At 35.3% G+C, this 22,331-nt stretch overlaps 2 protein-coding genes across 6 annotated transcripts in view; one reads left to right on the forward strand and one right to left on the reverse strand.

Moving 5' to 3' along the window:
• Window positions 1-2,406: 2,406 nt before the first annotated feature.
• On the reverse strand, window positions 2,407-17,315 carry LOC145686215 (RING finger protein 11-like). 3 transcript variants are annotated; one of them, XM_081759270.1, is made up of 2 exons: window positions 17,267-17,315; window positions 2,407-7,347 (listed from the first exon to the last, which is right to left on the reverse strand). In XM_081759270.1, the coding sequence occupies exon 2, from the start codon at window positions 7,190-7,192 to the stop codon at window positions 6,677-6,679; it is 516 nt and encodes a 171-aa protein (XP_081615396.1). In that variant the 5' UTR covers window positions 7,193-7,347; window positions 17,267-17,315; the 3' UTR covers window positions 2,407-6,676. The 3 variants fall into 3 exon arrangements, with proteins under 3 accessions (XP_081615396.1, XP_081615395.1, XP_081615397.1); XM_081759269.1 differs by lacking the exon at window positions 17,267-17,315 and adding an exon at window positions 17,087-17,260; XM_081759271.1 differs by lacking the exon at window positions 17,267-17,315 and adding an exon at window positions 17,056-17,260.
• Window positions 17,309-22,331, forward strand: part of LOC145686213 (protein SHQ1 homolog) — a 91,168-nt gene continuing 86,145 nt past the window's right edge. For 2 of the 3 annotated variants that reach the window (XM_081759266.1, XM_081759268.1), the window contains exon 1: window positions 17,656-17,704. In XM_081759266.1, coding sequence (XP_081615392.1) covers window positions 17,671-17,704 — 34 coding nt within the window. In that variant the 5' untranslated portion in view covers window positions 17,656-17,670. Of the gene's footprint in view, window positions 17,446-17,655; window positions 17,705-22,331 lie in introns of those variants that run through there. The other variant, XM_081759267.1, reaches the window with a different exon arrangement.

Genomic DNA, 22,331 nt, shown 5'->3' on the forward strand with positions numbered 1-22,331 from the left:
GTTTATTCTTGTTTTAACCGTCAACTCATGCAGGGGACTGTTGTCCTTTCGTTTGATCTACATTCTCAAGTCAGTGAACACTTACTCGCTGTAAACACTGATTGCGGAACGTAAACGTCATTACTTAATACTTTGAACCCCTTCTGCTCAAAAACACGAAACGCTTTGTTGTGTTATGCTATACTAAAGGACTAACTATTCCCAAAATTTCAGATTTTTTTTTTATCCAGGCCCATAGAGATATTGGACAGTGAAATATGCTAAATTGGCATAATTCCCCAATTTAACGATTTTTTTTTTCTTTCTTCAGGCTTTGGGAGCAGCTACAGGTCTGTAAATTTTTGTATATTAACTTATGACCTCAGAGTACGTGCACATACAAATTTAGACCTCTACGTCAGTTGTTGCCACTTTCAAAATATGTTTTCAATGAAAAAAAAAAAAAAAAAAAAAAAAAAAAAACCGAACAAAACACCTAGAGTATGATGTCATTACTTGATACTTTGACCCTCTTCTGCTCAAAAACACAAAACGTGCTTTGTTGTGTGTTATGGTATACTAAACGACTAACTATTCCCAAAATTTCAGTTTTTTTTCCCCAGGCCTATTGGAGATATTGAACAATGAAATATACTATTTTGGCATAATTCCCCAACTTTACGATTCTTTTTCAGGCCTTTGGGAGCAGCTACAGGTCTGTAAATTTTTGTGTATTAACTTATGTCCCCGGACTACATGCACACACAAATTCAGACCTCTACGTCAGCTGTTTCCAATGTTGCTACTACAGACCCTAATTTCACTCCCTTCAAATGGTGTTAGGAAAAAATGTTAAGAGATCAAAGTTTTAGCTCTGTACGAGTTGGAGACGTCCAGCAATTTTCAATTTGTTAGGACAAATGCATGCTGAGATATTCAAAACAACGTAAACGCCTAAATTGCGCCAGCCGTGGGATGTTGTAAAAAGTAATTGATTGTCGTTTTGAAGTACCCTGATAGAGGATAAACATTCATGAAAAAATTAGATTTTTTGGAGATGGTCGAGCGGCATTGCTTGATCACTCAGAATGGATTAACTCCACATTGACTTGATACCTAGTCTTCCATTCCAAGCACTGCTATCGGCTGAAGGAATTCCACTCTCTTTCACTGAGGCGCTCTCGTTTAGCAACAGCTGAACCCTTATTGGCTCAACGCGTGGGTATGAGCTTTAGTTCGCATTTTTGCCACGGCTCAAGACATTTTGGCAGCAGCTTTGCCATATTATTTATGGATCATCTGTTCTACAATGTCTATTCTAACTTTCTGTTTCTTGTGAAACAATTTTCTTTTTGGTTGTTTTGGAGATCATTTGCAATCTGTACGTCAGAGTGAAGGAGGTTTATTATTATTACATTCTTTTTACATTGGTACGCTATATAAGTGTGACTGTTTGTCAGGAAAATGTATTAAAGCTGGAATAACCCTTCTGTTGCTCCGAATAGTATCAAACATTTTATTTTATTTATTTCTTTTTTATTTATTTATTTATTTATTTTTTTTTTGTTATTTAAAATTTCCACAGACATTAGGAATTTGTTACGTGTTTATGTAGTCTGGAGTGTACGAAAGATTTCACAAGTTACATAACTACATATTTAGAAGCAAGAGAGAGATGAGTGTCCATATCCGTTCATCTTTTCCTACAAAGTTATTTAAAGATCTTTATTTTTTATCTGAAAAAACATTTAAACCTGATACCATATTTGTCCTGTTTACTGTTTACAAACTAAATAAGCAGTGGTCAAAATCACTCTCTGGTAGTTCTTGATAAATCACCTTAAACCCAAGAAAATCTGAAGACTGATATTTATGGTATATATATTATGATTAAAAAGAAAATTAGTGTCACCTAATTAGTGTTCGTATTAAGATATATTGATTGTTGTTGATTGTGAGTGTCAAAATGATATTGTGGTTCTCGTACTAATTTTAACAAAATATGTACACTTATGTCTATGTTAAAGTACTAATGTAAATATTTATTTCTAATATTACTTTTTAAATAGAGTTTTTTTGTATCCTCAACAAAGATCTCTCAACTTTAAAGAGAACGCAGCATCCAATCGAGCAGGCTATCTTTCAGTAAATTTTGTCTGCGGGGCGAGGGAGGGGCAAATGGAAAATGAAAATGGGAGGAGCTACACTGAAATACTATTTGATAACGGACGTGCCCTGCACAAGAGTGATATGTATGCATTTATCTTACCTCCGGGGGCTTCCCTCCGGACGTATACCTGGAAGAAACATTGCATTCGCAACCTGTAATCTCAGGAACAACTGAAACACTAGATACAATAACTTGCCGAAAAAGCTATTTCAAATGCACTATGTTAGGTAATACATTATATTGCAAAATGCAAAGGGTATAGGAAAATAGGAAGATATTTTATTCTAGAAGAATTTCTATACAGATATAAATCAAATCAAAACACAATACACCTTCACCACACAATACATACATATATATATTAAATATCACAGCTTCTTAACGTCTAAAATATCTTACAATCGAAGTTTAAATAACAGTTGAAATACCAGTCTAGGTCAATATATCATTTATATTGTGTTAATTCATTTACCACTAAGCGAAAAGGCGTGAATTAACTTTCATTATAGACATTAATTTGCTAGTCTTGTCTAATTGAGGATATTACCATTCACCTCAGTATTTATTTGGCTTTAGATTTATTACACATAACTTGAGGATTCACTTTAAAAACAGAAGAAAAGGAAACACACTTAAAACAACAATGAACAAATGCACACACTCAGCATTTTAACTATACATATACAATTCATAACGACATTTACAATAACAATCACAGAGATATGAAAATATCATGCTCATCATTATACACAAATAAATTAACGACAATGTCATTCTGATATTTATTATTATTAAAAAAAACTGTTACATTAATTAGATTTTGCTTTTTTAAACTTCGATATGTAACACATAACTAAAATTAATTATTTCTTGCTTGTTTGTAAAATAAAAACTCACGACTCAATTCATTATCATATTACAATTTTTAAATCAAGATAACATGAAACTAACACAAAACTATGAAACAGCTATATATACACATTTAATGGTTCATTTCAGCAATATACTACGCAGAAGGATACGAACTAGAAATCAGATGTAACAAACACAATGACAGAACCTTTCTTTGAAACTATGATTAATGGTATCATTGAACCACTATCTGAGGACCGATTTATAACTGTATGTTTCCCTTAAAGGCAAGCACTATTTTGCAAGTGTCACTTCGTTTCGATACAATATTCTTGACGACATTAGAAGAGAAAACAATCATAAAATATTCAGAAAGAAAAACTTAGTATTCTTAAGGTATTTGAGTTGCAACAATTCATTTCACAGCAAGAAGTCGTCAACAGTGTATTACACTTTAATAGTCGTTATCTGTGTCCCTTCTTAAAAATCTGAAATATAGGATTTTTCGGCAATATGCAGTATTCTTTTTAAAGATGTCAGTACTCACACGATTGCCAAAGCTCTATGTGGCTGTCAGAAGTGTCAAACAAAACAGTACAGGTAAACTAGACTTTCGGGCAACCCAACGATAACTGGAAATGGTATTGGAGATTTAATTTTTAACATCCCTCCACTCCTACATGTAAGGAAAAATAAAAGATGTGGTATACTGTAGAAATCCAGTTATACAAGTTACGCTAATTCGAAGAAATTGAAATTATGTGCACAGTGTAATAAATGTTGTTGCGGTAGGAGTTAGCCAAAGTTAGATGCGTTTGGATGGTAATGGTAATTATTTTGAAAACTCAAAGTATCTGCGCAAGTCAAACGGAAGTAACGACTACCTTTTGATGTCAAATTTAGTTTACCAATTTATACAAATATCTCTCATGTTGAAGTGTATGCATATTTTCTCTGTACCCTTTGTAATTATTAGACGACATTTTTCCAGCAGAAGCTAAATTTTCAGAACTTCTTTGGATGTTTGGGGAAAAAATAATCTATTACAAAAGTTTTTAATGAATGTAATTTCTAATTAATACGATGGGAAGCATATCCTTTTAAAGTACCTAAAAATTATCCTATAGTAAATCATCCGAAAAACAAAATCTGCGAACGGCTTCCAGACAGACCTCACCCTTCCTCAGTGCATCTAGAGAATCATTAATTGTGATCTCATGTAGAGTACATGCCAAGGACTTTTTCACTGCCCATAAATTAGGAAGATAAAGAAAGCTTACCATCGAACTACAAATATTTCCCATCGCTTTTATTCTACAGGATGAACAAGCAGAGAATTTTATATATCATGTATTTTACGTAGCAATATTTTCTTTAGATGCGCTCAGGATGAGGTAAAGAGTGCCTTGAAACCATTCGCTCGTTTTGTATCTTGGATCTTTTACGGTAAGAGAATTTTTATTTACTGTTTCTAGGTGTGTGTTTGAAACACATCCCCAACACCAGATTAAGCTACCATGTTGTACTGTCAATAACTTTGAAATTAACTGAGCAGTTTTAGTATTGTTTTTGATACCTCCCATAAAATTTCGCTCTACGCCTATGTCGAAGAAAACTGAACTGAAACTGATCAATTCAGTTCGTCACCGTTATTTACAAAGAAACATGTGTAAGTGATTAATACATTTCATTGACAACTGTACCATACAAACATTCTTAGATATATTCATGATTACAGTTTCATAAACAGGAATTATTTTTATTACTTGTTTTAATATTCTAGATATGCGATAGGTATGAATTTATGAAATTTCTCTCCTAATGTCTGAAGATCTTAAAACTGCGAAAGATATTGGACAATCTGTACTTAATGCCAGCTGGTTGAGGCAAGAGAAATGAACTAAGCGTTATTTAAAACAGTTCCAACCATAAGTTGTGAGTATTGAAAACTAACATAGTTGTTAGTATTTTTTTTTTAACCAGACAATATTTGGTTTTGAAACTAGAGTTGATAAAATTAATCTGAAATTTAACAACAAAAAACTTCAAACGTTTTTTCTTAAAAAAAAAAAAAAAAAAAAAAGTATATCGCATAACAATAAAATTTACAGATTTATTTATAGTCTCATATTTCTAAAGAAATCTATTAAAGCTTTAAAAAAAAAAAAAAAAAGCGCACTAAACAATGATTAAGCATGCCAATAACTTTCTACCGTATTAGCAGTTACAATGAGTGCAACTTTGAAGTAAGGTAATCAAAGTACATGACTTTTAAAAACAGAATAGTCTTTTTGGACAGGAATCATGACAACTAAACATCCACTTTGGTCACGAAAAATAAAACCATTTACACTATCAAATATTAAAATCTAAACGAAAGGGAAATAAAAAGACAATTTAAGAACATTTGCTTGCTCGTTTTGGTTATTGATTCTAAAAGCGTCACAGCACTAGAGTGCAGTATAATAACAGTTATCCTGTACCAAACATCACTAACGCTTCTACAGATGTAAGAGCATGCTATATTTACCATTACAAACCAACACGATAATGCAAAAACGCGAAATTATAACACACTTACTGTACAACTTTGCAAAAGTTTACGAGCTTATGTTACTATTGCAATGCATTTCATTTGTAGTGTAACTTTAATCAATTCCACTTTTTTTTTTTTTTTTTTTTTTTTCGCTAGCTCTCTTGCAAGCCGACTGTTTTCTTTGCTAAAGGTATAGAATCTGATTATAAAAATAACAACTATGCAAATTTACTATAAAAATAATAATGATTTTGGCTAGAATTCTTGTCGGTAAGCGATAATGTGTGTCTGATAATAATGAGTTAACGTTTAGTTAGTATGTTTACAGAAATTTCTGTTAAGACTTACTTGTTTGAATGGCTATAAGATAATTATACTTTCACGACTGTATCATTTCATTGTCTTACAATACTTTTAAAAAATAAATTAAATGCAGTTTAAAACACTGCTTACAAATTTTGGGAACAACTTTGAGGACAAAATTGTAAGCAAAAAGCTAAAGTATCTAATATTTTATATCTTTCTCCACTCTACATATAAAATATGAGGTATTAAAATGTTCAATTATTTTTAAGGATGTTTTTCCGATCAGTAATTCATTTAATTACATAATCATTTTGTCAAATCTGTTTATCAATTATATGAAACTGCTATTTAGTTTAATAAGATGAATATTCAGTAATTAATATTGTATTTACCCAAAAACAGAAAATAAAGAACAGTTTTTGGGTAAGTTCAGTAACAAATTATAAGAAACCTCGATTTCTTTTTTGATAATGATTACAATTCCTTACTTGTCAAGATGCTTTCTTTCTTTCTTGGTTACATTATGTATATGTTACAGAAACACTATAAGAAAAAAAAGTTAGACATCTTGACTAATGTAGTGCCGACATTCGCAAGGACGAAACTCAGAAATGAAAAAACCGAGGTTGATACCACAATATCTCGCTCGTGTGTTGAGGATTTAATTATATTTACTTTACCCACTTCCAAATCAACCTGATGTTTTACTGCTTTTCCTTGCGGATAGTATTAAAATTCAAAATATAAATATTTTCTTCTGTAGTAACTGTCATACATGAGATAAAACACGCCCCATTTCTATTCTTCTACACCGATATCTTCATTTTGTAATTTTAATTGGTTTCGTAAGTGGTTAGCAACGCTGCATCAACAGGTTCCATACAGGAGGGGCATGTAAAACTTCTCATTAGCCAATCATCTATGCATTCTACATGATAGGCGTGCATACATGGTAGATACCGAACAGCATCACCTATCGTGAATTCAATCATGCAAATTACACATTCGCGGTTTTTCTTACATCCGTCGTATGTACCTGTTGGTAGATGCTGAATTAGTCCTATTCTTTTGGATATTTTCACTTTTTCTTCGTCCGTCAATTGAGACGCTTGATGGCTGACACTTGGCTGTGGATAATACGCTGGCATACTTTCTATTTTGTAACCTCTATAGTCACCATGCGACTCCAACGTTAGTCGTGGCAATGAACCAGGTCGAATAGTAAAATCACAAGTCAAAAGTCTATAGTTAGGATAAGTAAAATGGTCCATGTGACAACCCTGCCACGATGTTTGTTGAGGAGGTGGTTGGGTAGTATCCCCAAATGGAAGTTCCTGCCACAGTTCCATGCTGATCCTTTGTGTGTTAAGGCACTTACTCTCCTACAATAACTGCTTCAGAATAAAATTTCCATTGTTACGTTCAAAAGGAACATACTCTTTAACTTAATACATTGCTTGAATATCCCTCTTAAGCTTTAACACAAAATCCACAACGTCTATCCCTGTAATGAAGAGAAGCAGTTGTAAGAAATAAAGTTATTACTCAGATAAAACGTGTAATATCTCAAAATAAAAGAGCAAATAGTATGTATGGTACGTCAAACAAACTTTACTGTTTGCTTACAGTAGATAAGAAAACCTCACACCCAGTGTTACTGCACCATTTCTACAGCACTTGAGCCACTCAACACAATTTTATTTTTCCTGCTCTTTAGTATTCGTGCATCATGTAATTAATATCCATATATTATGTAATAGAATAGTTCTTGGTGTATAAGTTTCAGACCTACCAGCTTACGATATCACAACAGCTGACATAATCAGACATGTTATAAAATACTAACTGATTACATTATCAGGTCATTTATTCTTTATTTCTGGTTTCTAAAATCGTACGTGCACGTTTTCTTTCTTTTTAATCAATTGTATATTTGAGCATACAACGTAATTATTGAAGTACGTTGCTATAGCTACTAGCAATATAATCTAGAAAAACGTAATGCAGGTGAAGTAGTAAGAGCTACAGCTTCAAATTGTGAATATTATCTTGAATTATATCTGTTTCATTTACTGAGTTTCTATCTTTCTTTCTTTTCTTTTTTTTTCATTATGATAGTGTACTAAAATAGAAGCAATTATAGACATAGAAAAGACGGGTGCGTCAGTAATTGTAATGCGAGATTTCAATGTAGTTATGGGAGAACAGGAAAGAAGTAGAACAGCAGGCTGCAGAAAACATAGTAGGTTGCCGCGAACACAAAACAGCTAAAGAACCATAGGTTACAGACCAGATATTGCACAAAATAAGGGAAAGGCGAGCGTGGAAACAAATTGATATACAGTGTGTCCATAGCCTTTTGGGTCAAATTTATACAGGTGATAGAGGGATCCGTATTTTGAGATAGGAAACCAAAGGTTGAAAATCCTAGTTCAAGCGCCACGCCGTCTTGAAGTTACAGCAATTTGTAGGAACAAGTACGACGTTTCAATAATAAACGTGTTTAACAAGTCAATGTAACCTGCTTTATTGTGCATAACACTACATCTGACTGTAAGTATCTACGGTTTAGTACAAACCAACTACTGCTGCACTGTACGTACCAAAAACTCAAAGTAACTGCACAAAGTGACAACCAGTAACCACGACGCACGTAGCACAATCAACCAGATAGCTAGGACTCTTGCAAGCAAGTCTTCCTAGGATTTTACTGGCGATTCATACACCACGGACTTGATGTGTCCTCAAAGGGAGAAGTCAAGAGAGTTGAGATACTGGGAGAGCGCTGGGCACTGGATGGGACCTTGTTTTTCAATCTAACGATTAGGGAAGTTTGTATCCAAATTATGGCGAACATCCATACCGAAGTGGGCAGGTGCGCCGTCATATTGCACCCACACCCTCACGCGGACATCTAGAGGTACAGTCTCCAATAATTCGGAGAGTACATCACGAAGGAAGGAAGGTCCTTGATGTATGAATTGCCAGTACTGTTGAATCCGAGGAGGACTTGCTTACAAGAGTCCCAGCTGCCTGCTTGATTTTGTAAGAGACGCCGGGGATATTTGAGCGAGTGAGGCAAAATTTTCTTAGGCGTTGAGTTACGTGCATTGAGGTTGGTGGTCATTTGTGAATTTCTGATACGTACAGTGTAGCAGTGTGTTTGTACTAAACCTCATAGTAAGATGTACTGTTATGCACAATAAAGCAGGTAGACTTGATAATATTGAAACGTCGTACTTGTTCCCATAGATTACTGAAACTTTAAGATGGTGTGGCGCTTGACCTAGGCCTAGCCGTTTTCAACCTTCTGTTTCCTATCTCAAAATGCGTCTATTGGATCCCTCTATCATCTGTATATATTTGAACCAAGAGGTTATGAACACCCTGTAGAAGAGAGCAGAAAGACGTATAGGAAGTTAAACAACGAGTTAAGAATGGAAATAGAGAGAGCAACGAAAGAAAATATAAGGACACAGGAGAATTACAGAGGGAATATGGGGAAATGTATAAGGAAGTGAAATTTATGAAACAAGGGGGTATTACGACGACAGTAGAAAATAATAGGAAGGTAGTCAGCACGAGAAGTGAAATATTAGAAAGATAGAAATAATACGTTGAGGACTTGTGTATGATAGTAGAGATGATCGCGTGAGCTAGACACTGAAGCAGAAAATGAGGCCATCTTGTGCAAATTATGAATCTTTTACAAGTATCCCTTATGAGATATTTTATGTTAAAAATATCCGATTTTTAGAAAAATCGCGACGTTTACAAACCAACAAAAAATCATATATCCTGATCCGAAACTATTGTATATCACCTAGCCTCTATACCAGGGTGTCTACTAAAATTCCAAAATGAAATTTCGTGGCCTTTTCTTTCTCAAACCATAAAATTTAGTCACATTCTCAAGAGCGAATTTTCATGCATGCGATAGAAGCGTGCTTTGCTTACGATTTGGTAGCATCTAAAGCCGACCATAGCCATTTTTGGTGATGAGTTTTGACGTTTTATAGAACAAATTTTTTCAATCTGCATTTATATTTGTACAGATAAAGAAAATCGTGACCCAAAAGCTAAAATTCGTGACTTTTTCTTGACTTTCATGACCGTTTTATGATTTCGTGAATTTTTCATGACTTTCGTGACCGATAGACACCCTGTATACAGACAAAAAATTTAAAGGCGAGCCTCAGTAATTTCATTCAAAATTTTTAATTAAAAAATGAAGAGCTTTAGGTTTCAAACCTCAATATTCAAAGCTTTTATTTTCGAATTACTAAAGTATGTCTAAATGTGCACCTAACACACAATGTTATACAATTTATTCTCTTTCATGTGGTTTTCGTTTTTAGACCGATTCCATTTCAAATCGTCCAGGCAAGCCACAATTGGTCCCCATCATAGTCTCAGATTTCATTTATTTTTTTAATATGGGAGCTACATGCAATATTATTGGACCCATATTTTTTCTTTTTGCTGAAAAAATTTTTTCCTTCGATATACAGCCTTCCAAAATGGCCGCCCTCATCTCGGATTGCTCGAAAAACTGAAAAACATGTCAAATTAAAAGTTCTGTTGTAGAGAAACGAATGTAGTTAGTAACATAATCGCAATAGCAGGAAGAGTATAAAGTTGTATGTTTCGTTGGAGGGCCAAAATTCGTCTATTGGTCCAATAGGAATCGCGCAATTCACTCGCAATGTTGCCAACTTTGGTGAAATTTTTGCTAACTTCAAACACTTTTTTCTCTGTCCTCACGAGCAATATCAACCATCTGATTCTAGCATCGAGATCTACTCCATAAGGTCTCTTGACGATGTAAAGGACTTACGTTTCTGATTATTACATCCCACGATATAGCATGATGAAAAGCTGAAAATTTCATTAAGACGCCATGTTTGGACGCCATTTTCTCAAAAAACCCACCTTTTAAAAATCTGAATTCTTTTCATGTATTGGAGAAGTACCTAAGGATTTAATATCCGTTAACCGTTCATGCGGCTGCAGCCCCTAACATTCGCAATTAATTATTGAAATTTCGATTTTTGCACTTGAAATGTAAATATTTCCTATGGGCATTTAGGTCCTATACACAAGGCGATTTGAAAGGGAGTATGAAAATTTTGAGAGATGAATCCTGACATAAAATCCAGTAGAAACGTTCCTATAAACATGAGTCGAATTCCGCTTAGTTTTCGAATTACACGGTTTCCAACTCGGGACCTAAAATCGGCTCGCGACAATGGAAAATAAAATATAAATTTCGTGTTAAATCAGAACTATGTGCTAAACTTATGATGAAGTTCAGAAAGTTGATTTGTATCAACATGATGATTTACGTGCGTTGCAATTCGGTTGGCAGTGTTGCCAACTTGGTACAACTTTTATTTGTTTCCAAATTACACTACGTGAATTTTATGTGATATTTGGTATTCATTAATGATTGCAAACATCACATGAAACACAATTTTCCCCATGTCAGCACAGTTTTCGAAAACACATGTATTTCATTAAAAGGTTTATCTCGTGCGTTATTGATAGTTTGCAACATTAAGTGTGAATTTCACTTGATGTTTGCCATCGTTAGTAAAACCAAAATGTCGAATAAAAACTACGTCTGTGTAAGTTGTAATAATAATAATAATAATAATAATAATAATAATAATAATAATAATAATAATAATAATAATAATAATAATAATAATAATATCTTTTTTATTACTAGCAGCGTTCACCCCGCTTCGCTGCGGTCACCCCGGAACGCAATAAACTTTGTTACTTAGATAATTTTTACTTTTTCGCTTTCAAGTGATATGATAAAAACCATAGAAGATTGCAGTAAATCTTAACATTATATCGCCTGTCATTTATGTTAACCCGCCCCGCTTCGCTGCGGTCATCCCGGTGCTGGCATATTGTAAAAGTGTCTGTAAAAATAAGCAAATCAATTAAAAAATTTTAAACAGAAGATTCAAGCTATTTTCCGCTGTATATCGCCTGTCATTTATGTTAACCCGCCGAGTGACACGGTCATGCGGGTTGCATATAAATACGTTTATTTTTACCTATGATGAACTAATAACAAAGGATTTGTACGTTATGGACACTTGAATGGTCAATTATCTCAAGACACTGGTAATTAAAAATTAAAGTGATATGATAAAAACCATCTAGGGTCCAAATCCTAATAACCCCCCAAAAATGAAAGAAATTGGTTCAGCCGTATTAGCGTGATGAGCGGACAAAATTTTGTACGTTCTCTTTTATATATATAGATTGCAAAACCTCTCATAACTCCACGCATCAAGTTCGAACTTGTTCAAGAAGTTCTGCTGCAGCCACGAAACAGTTTCTTACGAGATTCGGTGTCGTGAACATCGTCCTAGTGTTCTCTGGAACCATGAAAATCGTTTTCACTGGTAACATGACATTGTAGTGCACTAGTTACAATGTTTGTGTGAATAACAATGGGGAAGTCCTATTACAGTAAGGACCGTATTAAATGTGTTGATGATTCTAAAAGGCATAAGATAATTGTGTACAGAAAGAATTCTTGACAAACATTTTATCTTGCGGTAAAATATAAGTATTGCGTACAGCGCGTATGCCAAAACGTAGTATTAGGAGAGGATGATTATTTGTGTAAAGGGTACTTTGAATATTTACCGTGAACAACGTGAATGTATGTGAGATATCGGTGACCACGAAAGAAGATGTAAATATGAAATTATGCACCAGCAAGATAAAGAATTTGTTCCTCTGAATATAGATTTGGAAACCATTAACCAGACAGTTAACATGCTAAACATGAATGTGTCCTCATGAAAACGGCCGTTATCGGTGAAACCTAGACTACGGTGAAGGATTCACCTCTCAAAATTTTTCATACTGCCTTTCAAATCCCCTTGTGTACAGGACACAAATAATCATCCTCCCCAAATAGTACCTTTGGGCTGACACGCTGTACGCAATCTATATATTTTACCGCGAGATAATTTTTTTTGGCTAGAATTCTTTCTGTGCACAATCCTCTTACGGCTTTTAGCATAATCAGCACATTATCTTATGCCTTTTAGAATCATCAACACATTTAATACGGTCCTTACTGTAATAGGACTTCCCCATTGTTATTCACACAAACACTTAACTAGTGCACTACAATGTCATGCTACCAGTGTAAACAATTTTCATGGTTCCAGAGAACACTAGGACGATGTTCACGACACCGAATCACACAAACAATCAATAACGCACGAGATAAAACCTTTTAATGAAATACATGTAAGTTTTCGAAAACTTCGGTGATCTAGGGAAAATTGTGCTTCATGTGATGTTTGCAATCATTAATGAATACCAAATATCACATAAAATCCACGTAGTGTAATTTGGAAACAAATAAAAGTTCTACCAAGTTGGCAACACTTCCAACCGAATTGCAACGCACGTAAAAATCATCATGTTGATACAAATCAATTTTCTGAACTTTATCAAAGCTTTAACACACAGTTTCTGATTTAACGCGAAATATATATTTTATTTTCTATTGTCCCGAACCGATTTTGGGTCCCGAGTTGGAAACCCTGTAACTCGAAAACGAAGTGGAATTCGACTCATGTTTATAGGAACTTTTCTACTGGATTTTATGTTAGGATTCATCTCTCAAAATTTTCATTCTTAGTTTCAAATCGCCTTATGTATAGGACCTAAATGCCCATAGGAAATATTTACATTTCCAGTACAAAAATCGAAATTTCAATAATTAATTGCGAATGTTAGGGGCTGCAGCCGCATGAACGGTTAACGGATATTAAATCCTTAGGTACTTCTCCAATATATGAAAAAAAATCATATTTTTAAAAGGTGGGTTTTTTGAGAAAATGGCGTCCAAACATGGCGTCTTAATGAAATTTTCAGCTTTTCATCATGCTGTAACGTGGGATGTAATAATCAGAAACGTAAGTCCTTTAGTTCGTCAATAGACCTTATGGAGTAGATTTCGATGCTAGAAGCAGATGGCTGATATTGCTCGTGAGGACAGAAAAAAAAATGTTCGAATTTAGCAAAAATTTCACCAAAGTTGGCAACATTGCGAGTGAATTGCGCGATTCCTATTGGACCAATAGACGAATTTTGGCCCTCCAACGAAACATACAACTTTATACTCTTCCTGCTATTGCGATTATGTTACTAACTACATTCGTTTCTCTACAACAGAACTTTTAATTTGACATGTTTTTCAGTTTTTCGAGCAATCCGAGATGAGGGCGGCCATTTTGGAAGGCTGTATATCGAAGAAAAAAATTTTCTCAGCGAAAAGAAAAAATATGGGTCTAATAATTTTGTATGTAGTTTCTTATTTTAAAAAATAAGCTAAATCTGAGACAGTCGTGTGGACCACCCTGGACGATTTGAAATGGAATCACTCTTAAACTATCTTTGAAAACAAAAAGTTACAGAGCTTCATCCACACCTGTGTAAAGTGCAAAATACGCTGACGCGCCTATTCAAAATTGACCTTAAAAATGAACACCTAGAAACTCTTTAAATACCTGTTCTTAACTCCACGAGTGAAGTACTAACTTAGGTAAAAATAAATAATAAATTCTGTCAGCGACCATCAATCTGATTTGGACTGACACGGAAGATAGTGCATGGCGTGGTAATTCCGATACGAAAGAATAAAAGAGCATCTAGTTTCAACGGAAAAAAAATGTGGCCGAAAGAAAGCTACAACAGAAGTTCTAGATCTACTTCTGTTGAGGAAAGTATATTAGAATAGGGGATTAGCCTGAACTCAACAAAAATGTGTGGTGGAAAAACAAAGTACAGAGGTTTCGTTATGGAGTAGCAGAGGATGATTTTTTAAAGTAGTTTGAAAATAGCGGTCCTACAATGAACATCCCAACTACGACGAAACACGGCTTCAATAGACTTGTTATACCGAGACTAAACCATTTAGCACGGTAAACAAATAGAGTACAGTAATTTTAAAACTACTCGTAATATAAAACAATAAAAGTTAGAAAGCAACTAACAGGAAATCAGTATTTCAGCTAATTCTTCGTTCTTTTATTTTTCAAATACATAAGACAAAGATTAACTTATATTTTTGAATGTTGTGTTCAGTGAAAGAACTATTATTTATGCACAACAAAAACACACTGTATTATGTAAGACGAACTTCAGCAGAAGCTTTGAAAAAAGAATACATCGTACACCAAATAAAGTGATGATTTGGAGTGCAGTTTCGGTGTATGAACCAGGCAAAATTTATATTGTAGAAAAAAATATGAAGAGTGACAAAAATAAGGTTGCCCGAGGCTGTGTAGTCAACAAGAAGGAGTTGTTCCCATCTGATGATGAAGACGAAAGTCATCATTAATCAAACTGCGAGTAAAGAACTTGTTTCCAGGGACATTTCTCTGTTCACTGGTCGGTTAATAATACAGACATGAACTCTATTGTAGTTGTAACACATGTACTAAGGCCAGAATCAAAGCTAAGTCTGCGATAAAAGCCTAGTTGATATAGTACCATTTGGAGAAAGGACACTGGGCTTTCAAATTTACATAAAACCTTCAAAGTATGACAAAATAACGAAGCCTTAATTGTAGATAAAGGGTGTTATACCAAGAACTGATGTAACAATATAGTATCAACTAGCTGAAAGTGTGTTCTTCGAACGGGAAGAAGAGCCATTTCGTTAATGTTAGATTCGTTTACGTAATTCAAAATTTAGCTAAGATACAGCCTCTGCGAAACTGCAGGGCGTAGCTGGTGGGTCTGCGTGGTAACGCGCCCGAAGGAAGCAGGTACGAAAGCAAAAGTTTTGTCAACACATGGTTTCTCGTAGTTATGTAAGTTCCTACGGCTAGTAACACTACATTTGTAAACATAAAAAACAGCTTTTGTACATTATGCAGAAATATTCCGCCGGATAGAATAAAATCTAATAGTTATGTTTCATATGCACTCACCTACTTAGCCACTGTAAACCACTTGTAATGATTTAACACTAATAACCCAACACTTTTAAACATAACATACAATTGTATTACTTACTACTTAATTTTGGCGCTTGCATAACTTTATTTTAGGTCGGTTTTAGAATGCTGGACCCCGCACATATATGTAAAAGTGGATTAGAGCCTGTCTATTTCAACTGTGCCCTACCTGGAGCCACTGTCGATTTGTGTTTTCCCGTACCTCTATCGAAAGAGGAGGGAGAAGTTCCTGTGGCCAAGATCTTTCAAGAGTTGTATATGGACAGGATTACCATGACTTGCTTCGCTGTGCACGGGTCTTGTTAGTCATTCTAAGTAGCCTACAATATTCACTCGCCAAAACCAGACGACAAACTAGCAACATAGCCGAGGTCATTTACTTTTTTTTCTCAAAGAGAAAAATTCCCCCGTAAGAGGGCGGCAAGGGTGGGGGCCAAAGTGTTCCACGTATTTTCCGAGGGCACACTTGAAATAGAGAGGTTCTAGTAGCAAGGCTGATTCTTTTCTTTATCAAAGTTCAATATTCAAATCACATTGTAATGCCGAGCGAGTGAAGGTGGGTTAGTAGCCAGATTGATTTCTTTCTTTATTACAACTCAATGGATGCAGAATAGTGTTCTACAACCTTGCTTTTGTTTTATATAAACATGTTTTCCATGCGGAGTATTAAATTTTACCCGTAAATTTTGCAACGTGGTGAGCCTAAACTTGTCCAACACCATATTTTTATTACTTAGGCTATGCAATGCTATTGTGAAACAAACTTCTTCCGTAAAGTTTACAAACTTATGCCCCCCCCCCCCCCCAATACAATGGTACATTCCTTTTTCGTAGTTTAGACAAAAGCAAGTAGGGCAGATCTTATGTGTCCAGTTACCCCGAAAAAAAAAAAAAGCAACGCTATTGTTTATGCCGTTTCTATGTTCACAGATGATTTCCATGTTCCCCGCCTATACAAATAAGTTTCTCAATCATTACTCTGCTTTTGGGAATTAACAGAATTCACCTACACATTATAAAAATATATTGCCGTATTATTAACCTGCACCGCTATTTTTCGAATGGGTTTCAATTTCAAAAAATCAAAGATAAAAACGACATACAGTACAAAATTAATGACATCCTTACTTGAGACTTAATCGTAACAGAAACAAACGTCACATACATTATTCCTGTTAAATATATATTTTTAAAAAGTATACCTGATATACAGGCTTTTATGATTGCACTTACTGCCAATTTCGTTCTCAAAATGGATGCTTCTATATTATATTCTTCTTAATTAAAAATATATATATGTATTATTACATCGGTCATAGAATGAACCCACTGTTATGGTTAATTCAAAGTATCATCACATGGATCTTCTAATTATTTCAGTAAGTACGCAAATCACTATTACTTCCTTCTTACCTATTGTCTGCTTCTTTGTATCTGACTGTCAGAAATGTTTTTGTTTTGTTAGTTGAAAATTTACGAAGACAGAGACATCTAATGATGAATGTAATTATTAACTATAAGAGACAAACCAACATCAACGTGCGTTTTACGAGCTAGGATCAATGTGACAAATTTTTAGAATTTTGTTACTGGTAAGTGGTACAGAAATAGATAAGACTAAGTAGAAATAGTTTGTGTACAAAGTCCTATTGTATTCATCTATTGGCATGTAGAATTGAAAGCTGCAGGTTAAGAATCGCCTGTCAAATTTAAAAACATTTTGCTTACAATTATTCCTTAAAGACGTTCTGATTAATGAGGTATTACCCTAAACGCCTAAGTAATAGCGTGCAGATTGATAGTATACGTGCAAACTGATGTGCTGGAGAAATAATTACGTACTGTCCTATTGTATGCAATTATTTCATCACGAAATTCCTCGTAGTGGCATAGAAATTGTTTGTTAGTGTAGAAGTTGAATTTATGAGTGGAGATTCGCATTAAGTGGGCTTCCCCTTACGGGTATAAATGCGCGTCCGGACTCTGTCATGAAATCGGCTATGCAAAAACGTTGCAATTTTACTATACGGATCCACATATTGTAAATTGTAATGAAAAATTTGGGCAAGTCTTTAATTTATGTTGAGAACAGAACCCAGCCAATCCCTGCGGAGTTTCTAACCCATTCCTCCATCTTTTCCTTCTCATACTACTACTAGTAGTACTACTTATACTATGGATCCGTATGGTAAAACTGCACGCGAAAAACGAAGCGTTAAGTTACTTACTTAGTATGTTGCTAGTTAAATAAAATTTCAAGCGATTATCTGAATAATGAAACAATATTTCTGTCTGAAAGAAAATCTCCAAAATTAAAAGCAAAAGAGAAAGATTGAACTCTTTCGAAATAGCACAAACCGAAAAGATGTAACATGTAATTTTAATTCTTTAATGTTCATTCTCATCTATCAACTTTCAAAAGTACAATTAAAATACAATTATTTCAATATTCAAATAACAAATTGCAACTCATGTACGTTACGAATAAAACAACATTATTAGGCCTAAACATTAGAAAATGACTCAAAATATTATAACATCCACCTTTTTTCTACAAAGAAGGTATATTTATTAACTACTTTACAAAGGAGTTCATTAACTCATATATGTTACACGAACCGCTAAACTGCCGCAGACGGCGGACCCTGATTAGACCTACATGAAATTCTTTTCAACTGTGTATCACTACTTATTTGTTCTTTCTGTAATGATTACTATTAACTTTGGGCATCTTTTAATTTCTCCGCCCATCTTGCATATATAAGATCTACAGTGTTACTTACTTCACAAAATATAGCTGAACCAGCAGAGGGTGTTAAAAGCCCCGAAGGGTTTTCTACCTTTATCTGAAAAAACAATGTACTCGGTTCTAGAGCCATAAAACGAGTTGGAGAAGATTCTAAAAGACATCCTTCACTTTTTTCGTATTCTCATGCTGCCATTTCATCTGATTATGTTCATTTTCCCGTAAATTTTGTATTTTGGGGCGCCATGTTCGGAAGTTCGTAACATTCAAGTTTTGTTTTTTTCTTGCAGTTCTTATAACTATTCCTCAACAACTACAGTTCTTTCTTGCAGAGATTCTGCATGAACGTGCCGAATCTATGAGCATTTTACAAATTACTTGAAGACTAATGAGTTTTAAAGGCGGACCCTGTAACTTACTCTTGGCGATCTCCTAAATATGTTTTAACTGATTTTTCGAGCAGTTTCACAACCTGATTGCATCACTGTCCGTTGAATTCCTGCTGCTTGCTCCAAAAGAAAATACTGCATGATGATGGATTATGTCAATTCATAATTTCCATCTGGATTTACTGTTATTCTGCACGTGGAACTATCTTTGATATCCAACGTTCTTTCATTGAAGTCTTTCAGAAGGACGGGATATTTATGGTGCAGATTTATTGTACGAATCCATACATAAATTCGTTGCGTATATTTCTCTTCTTCAGTAAATTGACTCTCTGTCTTAAAGATCCATTTTTAGGGTGTAAACTAGCATTCCTCTGGGCAGATTCACTTAAGGAGGGTTTCAGTGTACGTACACGATAACAACTATTGTGTAAAAGACACTAACCAATTTGTGCTAGGTACCCACTAAAAAGCACGAATGCTATTTAACCGAGTCAGACCAGAAGTGGAGCAGGGGACCTGCACGCTAGCGCGTGAGTGCGTCCTTAGGAAGCAGGCGCGTTAGCGACGGTGAACATATACATAAAGGAGGATAGCTCGAAACGCTGTATATGGCGTAGAAATACTTACCTTATTTGTTGGATTATGTATTTTGTACGTTACTAAAGATGTTATAGCTAGTATCCCAATATGTTTTCATTGCTTGCACATTTGTGTTACAAAGTAACATATCACTGTTTAACAAATTTTAGAAATATGTGGAACTCTTAACTTTCGAACACTTCTATTGTTGCGCGTCGTAAGTTACCACACTAAATTTAAATTCTTCACTTCACTTCACTTTGTATACTGTGGTTAATGGCTACCTTATGGACCAATCTGTGCTTAACCGGTACGTATATATTAATGTCACAAGTAAGAGCGTAACATATTTAGATTATTTACACACTTATCTATTAAAATATTTTTACAAATACGAGGGTCACTGCGAAAGTTTTGAGATGTGAAATAAATTACATACTTAAAATCAATTTAACACTTACATTTTCTCAAAGTATTCACCATTACACTGTATTGTGTATTCCATCTATACGTACGTAGTTTGTATATAAAGGATGCCGCCTTCTACGTGTGGAAGCTAGTGCCATAAATAAGTCATCGTCCGCGGGAACTTGTGGAAAACACCCCTGATAACTAAATGGCCAACCAGAACCCTCATTTCTAGCATTTAACAACCGCTCGTCAAGTCCACGTGGGGTACTTAGTTGCCACAGTTCCAAACACTGTCCTTTCAGTCAGTGATTAGATTGTTGTTCAACATATATAGTTTTCTTATACATATATATTATACTCGATTATAACAAACTGTGGAGGCCTGACATCTCTTTCACATTAGCGATAGTATTGGGAGAGAGTAAGAGACACGAAACACAGTGGGTGCTGCGACATTGCAGCCCCGCAAATGCGGTCAAAAGAGGGATAGGGGGAGGAAGAGATACTGTTGTAAAATCCAGCAGGGGAAGTTCAAAGAATTTGCCGAACTGTCCATGTACACTTTACACAGTTTTGCATCCTTGAAAACCACTTTTGTAAGCAGTGTTGCCAGTCTTTTTCTTCAAGTGTTGAAAGTTCATTCTCGTAAGCCACTACAGCTTCTTCAGGGCTGCAAATTCTCTTCCCACACATGCGATATTTAATCCTGGGGAACAGAAAAAAATCACACGGGGCCAGGTCAGGGCTATACGGCGGATGAGTCATAAGTTTGACTTCCGTAGATTCTAAAAACTTAATTGTGGTGTTGGCCGTGTGTGCGGACGCGTTGTCATGATGAAGCAGGACATCCAGTTCTTGGACGCCGTTCCCGAAGCTTCTGGAACACTTTTGTTAGGCAAACAGTGGTGTACCACTGAGCAGTAACAGTCCTTTGTTCTTCAAGTGGAACAGTTGCAACATGGCCAGATTTGGAGAAGAAAGTTGCGACCATCTTCTTCCCCACACTTCGCGGTCGCTTCACTTTCGTGGGTGGATTTTCGTCTGGAAAGATCCAAACTTTAGACTGGCGTTTATTTTCAGGGTCAAATTGATAGATCCAAGTCTCATCACCAGTAACAATGTCAGAGACGCGTCGAGAATTGCCTCCATCAAATCTTGCAAGTATTTCTTCACACCATTCCACACGCATGCGCTTCTGCTGTTCAGTCAAAGTGTGAAGCACCCAACGAGATGAAACCTTCCTGAGCCGAAGATGATTATGAAGAATTTTTGTTACTGCTGGCGATCCAATGTTCACTGTAGATTCAATGTCCTTGAAAGTTGTTCGAGGATTTTCTCGAATCATTTGTTCCACAGCGGCAATATTTTCATCTGACACAGCTGTTGCCGGACGTCCAGCTCTCTCTTCATCTTTAAGCGATGTCCAGCCTCTTCTGAATTCACCAAACCACCGAAAAATTGTAGCACGGGAAGGAGCAAGGTCCCCAAATGCCCCCTGCAAACGGTCAAGGCTTTGTGTCACGTTCAAACCACTTTTGAAATCGTAAAGGATAATTGCCCGAAAATGTTCCTTTTCGAGCTCCATTCTAGACAGCCGAATACTGCTCACATCAACAAACAAGTGAAGGCGATACGGCCACGCCGATAAGCGAGGCGAGTTGAAACTTGCTTCGCTTCTTCGCTCTGGATACCACTACCGAACGCAATTGTTGGAATTCAAATACTGTGTCACAACAATGCGTATCTCAAAAATTTCGTAGTGACCCTCGTAAGCTCTACAGATTTTACAGATATGTGGATCCGTACAGTAAAGTTGTACAATGTTTATTTCCCGATAATGAGATCTGCATAGATAGCAAGCAGACGGACAACCGGACACATGTCATAGAGTGGAGGTACCAGTTATGTCCATCATACCCCCTATGGCCACTTACATGTTACTAGTCCATTTTTAAGCTTCATGCTGTTCTCAGACAGTCGAAACAAGGCGTACTGAAAGCAGTAAACTTTAAGGAGCATATTTAGTCAGTAGCCATTGTGAATCTAATGAATATGGGCATGTTGTTACATTTTGTGTGTTGTGATGTAAAGAATTCTCCAATTTCGTTTGAAATTTTTTAAGTTTTGATTTTTCCAAAAACTTGTAGAAAATTCATCAAGTGGACTAGAAAAAAAAAACTTAGTTTCTTGGTAAGAATTTATATATATATACACACTGTATAATGCTATTGGAACTACAAATGAAGAGAAACGTTAGTAGCTGCATTAACAAGTATATTTAACTAAAATGCAAGAAACGTAGCTTTAGTAATAGTTATGAAAATGTGTTTGTAATCTTGTGTGTATTAGT

Source organism: Thermobia domestica, chromosome 5 (genome assembly GCF_964235325.1).
Source record: "Thermobia domestica chromosome 5, izTheDome1.hap1.1, whole genome shotgun sequence".
NCBI classification, from domain to species: Eukaryota; Metazoa; Arthropoda; class Insecta; order Zygentoma; family Lepismatidae; genus Thermobia; species Thermobia domestica.

What these genes read in the sequence shown, in the direction of transcription:
- LOC145686215 (XM_081759270.1), bottom strand. Translation starts at nt 7,192, where the DNA reads ATGGAACTGTGGCAGGAACTTCCATTTGGGGATACTACCCAACCACCT.